General features: G+C 42.8%; 3 protein-coding genes across 3 annotated transcripts; 2 read left to right on the top strand and 1 right to left on the bottom strand.

Moving 5' to 3' along the window:
* Positions 1–1,280: 1,280 nt before the first annotated feature.
* On the bottom strand, positions 1,281–2,613 carry LOC106537936 (histone H3). Its single transcript, XM_087723277.1, has one exon. It carries the CDS (start codon positions 2,294–2,296, stop codon positions 1,886–1,888), a length of 411 nt encoding a protein of 136 aa, XP_087579403.1. The 5' UTR covers positions 2,297–2,613; the 3' UTR covers positions 1,281–1,885.
* Positions 2,614–4,475: 1,862 nt separating this feature from the next.
* LOC106537923 (histone H1.11R) lies at positions 4,476–6,039 on the top strand. The gene has a single exon (XM_014052211.2). It carries the CDS (start codon positions 4,520–4,522, stop codon positions 5,162–5,164), a length of 645 nt encoding a protein of 214 aa, XP_013907686.1. The 5' UTR covers positions 4,476–4,519; the 3' UTR covers positions 5,165–6,039.
* On the top strand, positions 4,659–8,088 carry LOC106537939 (histone H3). The gene is made up of 2 exons (XM_087723275.1): positions 4,659–4,786; positions 6,975–8,088. Exon 2 carries the CDS (start codon positions 6,975–6,977, stop codon positions 7,383–7,385), a length of 411 nt encoding a protein of 136 aa, XP_087579401.1. The 5' UTR covers positions 4,659–4,786; the 3' UTR covers positions 7,386–8,088.
* The last annotated feature ends 4,038 nt before the right edge of the window (positions 8,089–12,126 follow it).

The following is a 12,126-nucleotide window of genomic DNA, read 5'->3' as shown; positions in this document are numbered from 1 at the left end:
AGAAGTGAGTTAGACCAGACCTCACACGATTGTTACAGTATCCCCATAATCATGTGAACAGAAGTTGGGTACAAGAGAAGTACTTGGCATGTGGGATGTATTTAGGACAGTTGCAACATCCTGGGGTCATGATCACCATTTGCAATCCTCCCAGCCAGCTTGCAACAAGCTAAGTCAATGCGGGAAGCAAGATTTGCTAACAACACTAGCAAACACATAAATGTGATTCACTTAACTGCAGTGATTCCCTTAGCAGCCATGGCAAAACATTGTAAAATTGGGCATGACTTTTGGAAGAAATGTCCTTCTGAGTTCATTTCCAAGTGGGGAAAAAGATACTGGAAACATGGAGGCTGCTTGGAAAGTTGGTTTAAAGGGGGACAGGATCACATGGTTTGAGCTGAACAGAAAAGGGGGGCGGGATCACATGCTTCAAGATGTTGGGTGAAGAAGAAAAAGCAGAGATGTTGAAAAGTCCCTAGTTTTGTGCCCACTCTGGCTTTGAACTTGGACTTGTATTCTGATTGGTTGTCAAGACTCCCATGGGACCATGCAGGGGCAACTCTAGGCTGTGTTTTGAGTCAAAGTTTGGTTGAGCATTGTTTCTTCACAGGTGCCATGTTGTGAGATGAGTAAATGGCTAACACTATCATGTCTTAATCCCATCACTCTGGAGCTGAAGGGGGGATCTTTGTTATGTAGAATCGACTGGCTCAGGCCTTAATGGTTCATTGACAAAGGGGAGGTGTTTCTGTCTCCCATTTAGAGGAAATATTCTGTCCTTTTAATATTTCCTAAAACATTCCATTTTCTAGTAGAGGGGTGGGGTTTAGCTTCCTACAACTCACTTAATTGCCTTGCTTAGAACAGGAATTGTAATCCCAATTGTGGTTGTAAATCAAGGACCACCTATAGTGAAAAGTGGGTGGGTTATATCAATATCTAGGAATTTGTAAATAATGCGAGGCTGTTTTTCAAAGAATGAGGAAAGGGATAGTTAAAGAAAAACCAACACAGACAGGTTTTAAGAAGAAATATAAATGCTTCCAATTCACCAGAACTGAAGCAGCTTCTTGGATGAGGAACAAAACTTCAAGGAAAAACAAAAAAAAAAATCCATAAGAAAACAAAAATCTTGAAAAAAAGCACATTTGGGACAGGTTTGCAGTATTTCTTAAAATTTCAAATAAAAAATATTGATGGAAAAAGGTTTTGAGATGTTAAGGTTAAACAAGTAGGACAGTTCCCAAACGGTTCAGAAATGTGAATGATTCGAGGTGTAAAGGAACGTGACTACCTTGCTCTTTATTAACCAAAATTCAGGAGGCGCCCTCCCCTACGTGCAAATTGCTAGAGTTCCGGGTGAAAGAGTTAAGTTGAATTTAGGGTAGTTTTCAACGGTCTCCCGGCTGTTGGGCGGGAAATTAGAAATTTAGGTTCCCCTTTTTCACTCATCGGAGAAAGATCAGAATCTTCGAGACTGCCCTTGGGCAAGCATAGAGGTTGCCGGGCTCGTGGACAATTGAGGTGAAACAACCCTTCCAAAGCTACACAAAACAATTCCTTTATAGTCATAAATCTTCAAAGTATACAGAATTTTCCCGATCCCAAAATGGCGGTTGATATAATGGTTATTTACTGTGTCTAGAACAATTAAGGCTTCAAATAAAGCAAGGCGTACAGAATAAATGCTTCAGAAGTCACCCTTTTTCTGCTACAATTTAGGTACATTCTGTGGGGGCAACGGTATTTACTTAGCCCCCCATGGGATTTGGTTGACAAATGGGCTCGAGCTCCTTTCGAGACGAAGGTGGCGGCTCTTAAAAGAGCCTTTGAGTATGGTGTTTTCCTAAAAAGGCCGAATGAAATCCGACAGGAGGCAGATCTAAGCTCTCTCCCCGCGGATGCGGCGCGCCAGCTGAATGTCCTTGGGCATGATGGTCACCCTCTTGGCGTGAATGGCGCACAGATTGGTGTCCTCGAACAGCCCCACCAGGTAGGCTTCGCTCGCCTCCTGCAGCGCCATGACGGCCGAGCTCTGGAAGCGCAGGTCGGTCTTGAAGTCCTGGGCGATTTCCCGCACCAGCCGCTGGAAGGGCAGCTTGCGGATCAGCAGCTCGGTGGACTTCTGGTAGCGGCGGATCTCTCGCAGGGCGACGGTGCCCGGGCGGTAGCGGTGAGGTTTTTTCACGCCGCCCGTGGCGGGCGCGCTCTTACGGGCAGCCTTGGTCGCCAGCTGCTTGCGGGGCGCTTTGCCGCCGGTTGACTTGCGAGCCGTCTGCTTCGTCCGAGCCATCTCTCCGCTCGCGCCAAATGAGGACAAGGGAAGAAGCCTTGAAAGGAAGGTTGCGATGCCCACTGCCTAATTTATAGTGAGTCCCGGTTTCTCTCTTGATTGGCTGGCTCCAGGAAGGCAATTTCCATTGGAAAGCTTCTGGATTTGAAAACGCGCGCTTTGCCTGATGCCCGAAAGCTCCGCCTATTACTCTGGTTTGATGTTTGTGTTGTTTTTGCGACTTTCCGCATCATCTCTGCCAAACTGAGAGCTTCAGGATTTCGTGATTGCCGCTCTTTAGTAGAATGCGATTGTTGCTGCAGTTACATTTTCTATGGAGCGGAGGGAGTACATATGTTAAGAGAAAGAGACTGTTAAAAATCCTGCCTGTTTCAGGATTTTCAAGGAAGCAAATACAATACTCCTTCCTCCTATTTTCACTACAACAACCCTGTGAGGTAGTTGGGCTAAGAAAAACACCCAGCCAGCTTCCATGGCTAAGGGAGAAGTAGAATTCACTTCAGAACTCTTCATATTCATCATCTGAAAATATATAAAATAGGTGTATAATTCAAAGTTTAAAGCGTCCTTCCTAAATATCAACACCTTATATTTCTTCTAGTTTTCAGAGTTGATTTGTTGGTTGTTTTCACTAGAAGTATTTCAGGAAAAATAGTGGTATATATAGCCATAAATGAAGTGTTCTAACTTCGTTCTGGAAGAGAGTGAAGGATGAAATCTATGTGACTTGCAATTCTATTTTCCTATTTGGGAAAAAGGGCTGAACTCAATGAGATTTTTTTAGTAACAGACTTGCCTTGGATTCTCTATAAAAGTTCATGATCTTTTGTACAAGTATTTGAGTATAAATTTCATTGACTCCTACATTTATTTCACTCCACTCCTGGCATGCCCAGCATTTATAGTTTCATATACACATTGCTTCTAAAGGTATGTGAAAGCACTTACATTTTGTTCATCCCTGTGTGCACTGTAAATTTACAATGTAAATACATCTCTCATGACTTGAGATTTTCACCCAAATAACTAAGTAGGATGTAGTTTTAAAGGCTATTTTGTACTCAAATGTAACAAGGGGAAATATGGTGATGCTCAGCAATCAGAATATTTCAAACTAAGGATTGAATGCCAAACTAATTAAAAAAATAAATTCCTTTGACAGCAAAGTGGTTTTCATGCTGACTGCACTTATTTAAACTGAGGCATAAATCAGAATTTTTAATAAAATATTTGCCCCATAAAGCTTTTCTCAAATGAAAAGTGAAATTGTATCTAAACTGTAATCTTATGAAGTGTAATCTATTTTTCTAGGTGTAAATCCTATTGAATTCATCATAATGTAGCTCTCTTATGAATAGAAATGTGTCTGGTTTTTTGTTTCTTACGCCTGTGTGAAATCTCCACAGGAAAATCATTTTAAATTTATTATTATTCAATCCCCAGCCAGGGATATCAGTGTTAGTCTCCCTAAACTGAGTTGTAAAAGGTCCCACTAAAATGATCACTCTTTAGATTGCCTTTTTGCATTCAATATAGGGTTAAGTTTGTAAATGTGAGAAAAGGGTATTATAGCATATATACCAGCATATGTAATTCTAATTTTGCCCATATTGTTATATTATATGACAGTTTTTCTTTGAAGATAGTGATTTGCTTAGGGCTTGCTTGATTAGCAATGGTGAGTGTACTTTGTAGAAGTCTGTGTTACCTCAGTTTACTTGAACTTGATTTATAGTGAGGCTGTTATGCTAAAACCCACATATTGTGCCTCACCTCAGAGATTACTATCTAAAGAAGTGATCTGCATAGTTTTTCCGAACATTTAAAAAAGTGCATTGTTTTAATTTACAAAGAAAAACAAAACTTCCACTCTTTCCAGGTCTTCCCAGATCCTGCATTCGATGGTTAGGTGCCCTTTTAAAAAGTATATGTTGCGTTCTGCTTTTTGAAAAATTAAAGGCATAAAAAGTACACTTTCCTCTTTCCCCCATTGTAAGATCTCGTTATTTAGTGGCATAAATTCTGTAAAATTTGCAATTTATTAACTCTAAAGAAACACAAACTGAGCGGTCGGAAGAGTCCCTTCAGCCTTGCAACAGGGCGGGTTCTGGAGCGGACCAATCACAGAGCAGAGCAGCTCTATAAATAAACAGCGGCTGACCTACTTGAGCTCACTTTTTGTGTTTGGAGAATTTTTTTTATTAGTTGCTTCTCTCAGCGATCATGTCTGAAACCGCGCCTGCTGTTGCTGTTACGGCCGCGGCTCCAGCCGTAACTTCGAAAGCTCCGGCGAAGAAGGCGAAGAAAGCGGGAGCGGCGAAAGCACGCAAGGCGTCGGGTCCCAGCGTCACCGAGCTGATCACTAAGGCGGTGGCCGCTTCCAAGGAGCGCAAAGGGGTGTCTCTGGCTGCCCTGAAGAAAGCTTTGGCCGCTGGGGGCTACGATGTCGAGAAGAACAACAGCCGCATCAAGCTGGCTCTGAAAAGCCTGGTGAGCAAAGGCACCCTGGTGCACACGAAGGGAATCGGTGCTTCCGGCTCCTTCAAGCTCGGCAAGAAATCGGGCGAAGGGAAAGAGAAAGCGCCCAAAAAGAAGGCAGCTAAGCCTAAGAAGCCGGTTGCGAAGAAGCCCGCGAGTGCCGTCAAGAAGCCCAAAAAGGCAGCGGCGGCCAAGAAGAGTCCGAAGAAACCCAAAAAGCCCGCGGCGGCTAAGAAGGCCACCAAGAGCCCCAAAAAGGCTAAACCGGTCAAGCCCAAGAAAGTCGCCAAAAGCCCGGCTAAAGCGAAGGCTGTGAAGCCGAAGACTGCCAAGCCCAAGGCCAAGCCTAAAGCGACCAAAGCGAAGAAAGCGGCGCCCAAGAAGAAGTAAATCCGGAGTTGGTCCGTGGTTGCTTTTCTAAAAACCCAAAGGCTCTTTTAAGAGCCACCCACAGAATCTAAAAGAGAGCTGTCGTCCGCTCAGTAAAAAAACTGTTCGGATGCTTTTAATACCCTGAAACAAAGTAACAATGCAGTGTAGCTTGGGCACTAGGGCATCATTCTTTAGCTTTCAGGGGTGTTATTGAGCTTCGGGGCAAGTATACTTAAGATCAGAGCTCTATATACACAAGTAGACAGACGAATCATTCTGAAAAGCATGGGGAGGGAGCGGGGATGATACGTCTGCATTTGGTTAGGAAGAAGTGGGCAATAAATGCCACCCGCGTGGGTATTTTCATTAATAAAGGTGCACGGCGTCGGGCTTTCACTTGCTAAAGGAAGTTTTCCACTTTCTGTAGTCTCATTTTAGGGAATATCTATTAAAACGGACACGGGCGTTTATATCGAAAGTTCCTATGAAATATGCTGATACCGATATCTCAACCCTCCCAGGTTTGCTTCAAAAACCCTGAAAGTTTAAATGATCTCAATAAATATGAATCACGCCTTTTAATTTAAAAAGAAGGAAATATGTTTTTCCCGACCGGGAAGCGGAATGGACGCGGCATAACTTTAAAAATGCTTGTGAATGAAGGTTTCGTTCGCTCAGGTTGAATTACAGGTCTTTTTCTTCCCTATCAAAGGGTTTTGTGCTACGCTTTTGATAGGCTCACACTAAGACGTCAACTGAACAGCCAATAGCCTCTCGATGTCAAGTAATCCAATCAGTGGTCACTCTTTGCTCTGTTATCCAATAGAAAATATGAACCAGAAGCCTTTTATTTGCATGGAAGCTGGTATGAAATAAAGCAGCACTTACTAGTTTATTATTGGGACATTTATTGTGGCGTGTATTGGCTACAGCTAATTGTTCGCATGACTCCCTCCCTTTTCCTTCCCCGATTAAGAGGGAGAGTGGAAAAAGATGAACGATGTTTTAAGAGAGTTGCTCTATCAGCGTTTACAAAATTTCGAAAAACATCACTGGATCTAAGAAAGCCACTCCTTTAGTTTATTTCTTTGTCACTTCAGGAGATTCAAAGTGATAGTGTTTTCTGTTATGTCGTTGTATCTGAGAGCACAAAGTTCCTAAACAAGACTTTTCAAAAAGTCTCAGTTAAATGATCACACTCCTAAGAAGCATGTCATTTCAAAATTTTCCACTATCCACGAGATAATTTCTTGGAAGGGCTAAATAAATAAACCATATAAATGTCTTTTTCTTAATAAACGGAAGACAGAACGCTTAGGATTTAATAATAGTTAAATAATTGAAGCGAAATCACGTCCTCAACGGGTGCACGTGCATAAATGAAATTGGTGCCCATTGAGTATAATTGAATATAAGGCACTTTCTTCCAACAATATAATATTTTTTAAAAAGACGCCTTAGTAATACTCTTATGTTCCTCAATAATTTTCAGTCAAGCTGTGAACGAACAGAAGAAAATAGATTTTGCTTTCCGGCTTTTTAAAAAAATATAGTAATATTTGGGGAAATAGAATACCAATTTAAAATTAAATAAAAGTGAGTAGCAAAAAGGTTAAAATTGGCAGTCTCATCTTAAATTATTGCGCGCACTTTTAAATTATCCAATGAAGCTTTGGTTCTCGGGCTTCAGCCAATCAATGATAAGCTTCCGTCCAATGGCAAGAGGCTTTTTCTTAGGACTAGCCAATCAAAAGTGCAAGGCGATGTATAAATGCTGTCCCGCGAATTTGTTTTCTTCAGTTCCCTTTTTTCTCCTTTCTGCGAAGAGATGGCTCGGACGAAGCAGACGGCTCGCAAGTCAACCGGCGGCAAAGCGCCCCGCAAGCAGCTGGCGACTAAGGCTGCTCGCAAGAGCGCGCCCGCCACGGGCGGCGTGAAGAAGCCTCACCGCTACCGCCCGGGCACCGTCGCCCTGCGAGAGATCCGCCGCTACCAGAAGTCCACCGAGCTGCTGATCCGCAAGCTGCCCTTCCAGCGGCTGGTGCGGGAAATCGCCCAGGACTTCAAGACCGACCTGCGCTTCCAGAGCTCGGCCGTCATGGCGCTGCAGGAGGCGAGCGAAGCCTACCTGGTGGGGCTGTTCGAGGACACCAATCTGTGCGCCATTCACGCCAAGAGGGTGACCATCATGCCCAAGGACATTCAGCTGGCGCGCCGCATCCGCGGGGAGAGAGCTTAGATCTGCCTCCTGTCGGATTTCATTCGGCCTTTTTCGGAAAACACCATACCCAAAGGCTCTTTTAAGAGCCACCACCTTCGTCTCGAAAGGAGCTGAAAGTCTCTTTAATTCTAGTTTAAATGCTTTGAAAAATTTAAAACACTCAGCGATGTATCTATACGTACTTATTCTAATCCTGTCTCTTAAACCAAAGGGTAGGTTAATGGAATGGTTAAAACATCGGGAGACTGAGTTCTAAGCCCGGTTAGGCACCAAGGTAGGTGGGCTAATGGGCTTTAGCAAACAGCCAGGGGCGAGCCGTTTATGAAATTGTTTTAAGAGAATTACGAAACTTCCAGGAGGGAACAATTGACGCGCATGCGCACACGGTAGCAGCTAGGGTACTCTTGAAACTGCTCAACTAGTAGGATGGTTTGTAAAAGGCGCTGTTGTGTAGGGTGTTTTAGGTTTAATTTCGAGTTCAGAAACTACTTGGGAAGCGAATGTATTTAAATTTAGAATGGCATAGGCATTTTCTTAAATCCTGAAATTTACCAAGTTTCATTTACTGCTTAATTTTTTCTGGATTTAGGCAAAAGGTATCTAGCAACAAATGGAAACTACCTTGCTGGATTACAGGTGATTGACTAATAAAATGAACTAAGAACAAGCCCTCTGCTTGATAATTATTCCGAATCCGTCTTGATTTGGGTAAGTTTAAAACCGTTTTGTTACTCTGCCAGTGGTGTTTGTGCATTATCTCAATGTGTTTCTTCCAGGCACAGGGATAGCAATAGCACTTGTATACCGATTTACAGCCCTCAGCAATTTACAGAGTAGGACTATTGCCCCCAACAATCTGGGTCCTCAATGCTCTTCAGTAAGTTTATAAGGTGATAATGCGAGCAGCAAAGGTCTTTATGTGAACTTGTATGAAAGTGGCTGTGCACCTTTTTGTTACATTCCTTGCAAATGTATTCTCAATTTATAGGGTGAAACTGGGCTTTTGAAAAGTGCAAAGCTTCCCACATGGCTTTGTAATGAAATCAATGTTCTGATTATCCTGATATGTGAGCACCTGGCATCTGAGAACATTTGGATACTGTACCTCATTCCTGTAATAAGTCACCCACTCACCACAGCTGTACTGTGGAATTATGAAGCTGCTTGCCATGCAGTGGTTCATCTCATCTTTATTCTGGGGCTCAGCTTGACATTAAAAAGTTGATGTGCAATATCAATTGAAGTCTGCTTCTTACTCTCCCTTCAATGCTTTGTTCTCTTTGTGTAAACCAGGTGTTTTCTGGTTTGGTTTTGCATAATTTCCCCATCAATAGGTATTTGCAAAGAGTTTTGGACATGGGACAAGTGATTCTCTGTATAGTCTGTATTGTGGATGTTTTGATCTGTAAACAACAGCTTTGTTTTGATAGACTTCATTGTCACTTTGAACACTCATACATTAAAATGAAGTTTTGTTGCATACAGCTCTCAGGGTCATCACCTCCAATATACACTTCATAAACATAATAACAAAATTATGCATATGGCCACATACATGACAGAAACAACACTAGTTTGAGTATACATGTACATGGCGAGAAAAATGAGTTTACCAGATGGATGGCATAAGAAACAGCTGTTACAGAATCTGGTCCTGCTAGAAATACTTAGAAACCTTCCAAGAGGGGGACAACAAACATGCGTGCGCCCCTGTGCATGCATGCATGATACCCTGTGCTCTCCCTGCCCCTGCACTTTGCCCGTGCATGTGCACATGACCCCCACATGCACCCCAAATCCTGCTCATGCATGCATAACCCCTTGCGCTCCCCCCATATGCATGCACCATCCCCCACATACACCCTGCCATCCTGTGCATGACACCCACATACGCCCATGCTACCCCATACCCCGTGCATGCACACAGGTCTCCCACATGTGCCCCACCACCCATGCATGTGTGGCAGAGACCTAAAAATCAGCTTGTGGGCAGGAGGCATGTGCACATATGTGGTGGAGCTGAGCTGGGGTGACTGCTCATGTACCCACAGAGAAGGCTCTGTGTGGCATGTGTGCCATAGGTTCGCTATCACAGGTTAGGCTGATATAATTGGGAAGAGGTAATTTCTTAGGTAACCTGGACCCACCTTACACACATCCTTCCCTCTAAAAAGATGGTTAGATACCAGATAAAAATTGTCCATGGTAGTGAAAAGGAAGTAAACCAAGGTCTCTTTAAGAGGTAATGGAGAAATTCTTTCAGTCAAATAAAAAATTGCCACCAAAACCCATGCTCACAACACTTCAGGCCAAGAGGGGCATGGATCTAAAGACTATGTGGATGAGTTCCAAAGGACACTCTGCTTATTCAGGGCCAATAGCCTCAAACCGTTCCCAAATAATTTTGCAAACACTTTTCTGAAGTAAGTTTAGGATATAATTTGTCTAAATGCTTCATGTTTCTCCTACACCAGGAGAGTGCTGCACACACCATTAAAGCCTTACAGGTGTAACAATTGCACTAGGGGGTATTTATATTCTATTATATTAATAGAATAATCCAAGTTTAGAAATGGAAGGATCTTAGAAAATACCTCATTCTATGAAAATACTGTTTATTCCCAAACAATGAACCTAATGATCCGTTAAAAAAATAAGGATTTTGTGATTAACATTTGGTGCTCATATAATGTAATGTAATTCATTTTAGACAGTTAGTACCTAATGTATTACTTGAATGTGTTTTGCCTCCTTTGATCCTAGAACAAAAGGAACATTTGAGCTCTGCATCTGGGCAGTAATTCAAGATCAAGATAATTATTAAATTTTGTTGATATTGTTATTTTATTCAGTTGTGTTTAATTATTCACACTTAAGTCAGCAGAATAAACAAAATGGGAAATTAAACATATCCATTCCAAATTTCTAAAGAGTTCTCTAAGACAGTGGTTCCCAAACTTGGCAACTTTAAGACTTGTGGACTTCAACTCCCAGAATTCTCCAGCTAGCTTTTCTGGCTGGAGAACTCTGGGAGTTGAAGTCCACAAGTCTTAAAGTTGCCAAGTTTGGGAATCACTGCTCTAAGATATTTTTTTCTGCGGTGGCAGGAATACTTATTCACATCTAGATGCAAGGTAAATTCTTCAGACAGCTGAATAATTAATGGAGAAGGGGTGTCCTTCCAGCTTTGCAGCATTAGCTCTTTTGCAATCTTTAAGAATGCTTTCACTGATTATGATTACATGCCATGAAGTCATTCTTGAATCGTAGTGACCACATTGATTTTCTCCATGATGATCCATTCCTAACCTGGTTCTTCATATCGTCTAATGTTGCACTCATCAGTACTACAACTATTCACCTTGCTACTGGTTGTAGTCTTTTTTTCCACCTTTCTCAGCATTTGACCTTCTCCAGAGGGGTAGGTCATCACACAGTGTGTCCAGATTATGAAAGTAGGATAATCTGAGTCTGGTCATTTGTACCTTGAATGAAAACTCTTGAGTTGATTTGTTTTATGGTCCACTTTTATTATTTGGCTGTCTGTTCTGACCCCCCCCCCCCTTGTCCTACACCAAAGCACGCCGAGACAAAGGTACTTCAAGGATTTATTAACACACAGACAAGACCTTGGCAGCAATCCAGCACAGTCCAGACCTTGCAAGCGATCCAGCACAGACTAGACGTTGGCAGCAATCCAGCACAGACTAACCTTGACAGCAATCCAACCTGCCAAGGTAACCACGAGAGTTCTCCAGCTCTAGTGAGTACGTTGACTCCTGCAACGAGTGTGCTCCTGCATGATGTCAGGAGCACACTCCCTTGTCTCCTCCCCACTGGTTCAAGGCTCAAGCACCTCCTGGTGGCCAACCAGCCTCTGCGCCCTGCTCAGAGTCGGAACCCTGTCCAGGGTCCTCCAGAGCCGACTCATAGGGCCCCTCGCTGTCAGAGTCTGGTGACGGTTCCTGCTGGGCCACAACAGCTGTCTAAAATAATACCAGAAGTTTTCTCCAACATCAAGGTTCAAAAGCATTGATACTCTTCCTTTTCACTGTCCTATTAATATTTGTCATTATTATATAATTAGAAAAAGAACAAATCTGCAAAAACCCATAAGCCTTCCAGAACAACATTAATATGCTTAATATTCCTGCCTTCTATTTTTCCCATAACAACAACCCTGGATTGGGCTGACATAAAGTGACACAAAATCACACGGATGGCTTTTATATCTAACTCACATTCTCCTTGTTTCTAGGCCATTACTTAAACTACTGCACCATACTGGCTCATGTCAATTTTTTCCAAAATGCAGAGTCATTGTGTTAAGCCACAATAATTTCTCTTTGTTCTTTCAGTCTCTTGTGTGATGTATAAAACCTTTCTAGATTTTAAATCAGAAATGGGTGTTTTACAGCCCACAGGCTACATCTGGCTCTGGCTATTCCTGTCCAGTCGGTGGTAGTGGTGGAGAATGAGGCATTGGCAAGGAGTGGGGCATCAGACAGTGGGGCATTGGAAGGTGGGGCAGAGAGCGGGGCAGTGGCCCTCCACAACAGTCCTAGGTTTTCAGGTGGCCCCTTGAGGACGTTTATTGCCCACTTCTGATCTAAATGTTCATCCTTTGCTCTCTGTAATTTCGGAACTGACTGCAGATTGAACTGCCAAAATTAGCTGAATTTCAAGCACCTATATCTGGTACCTGCAGACAACTGCCATGATGGAGACTCATTTATGTTTGCTATTCTGTAACCTACTC

Source organism: Thamnophis sirtalis, unplaced genomic scaffold (genome assembly GCF_051295495.1).
Source record: "Thamnophis sirtalis isolate CommonGarterSnake01/CBP01778 unplaced genomic scaffold, rThaSir2_p1.2 scaffold_9, whole genome shotgun sequence".
Lineage (NCBI taxonomy): Eukaryota > Metazoa > Chordata > Lepidosauria > Squamata > Natricidae > Thamnophis > Thamnophis sirtalis.
The sequence above is the reverse complement of the archived record's forward strand: the minus strand, read 5'-3'. Positions and strand labels throughout refer to the sequence as shown.

Excerpts from the sequence above, each read along its gene's own strand:
- LOC106537936 (XM_087723277.1), bottom strand. The coding sequence starts at position 2,296 with ATGGCTCGGACGAAGCAGACGGCTCGCAAGTCAACCGGCGGCAAAGCG.
- LOC106537923 (XM_014052211.2), top strand. The coding sequence starts at position 4,520 with ATGTCTGAAACCGCGCCTGCTGTTGCTGTTACGGCCGCGGCTCCAGCC.
- LOC106537939 (XM_087723275.1), top strand. The coding sequence starts at position 6,975 with ATGGCTCGGACGAAGCAGACGGCTCGCAAGTCAACCGGCGGCAAAGCG.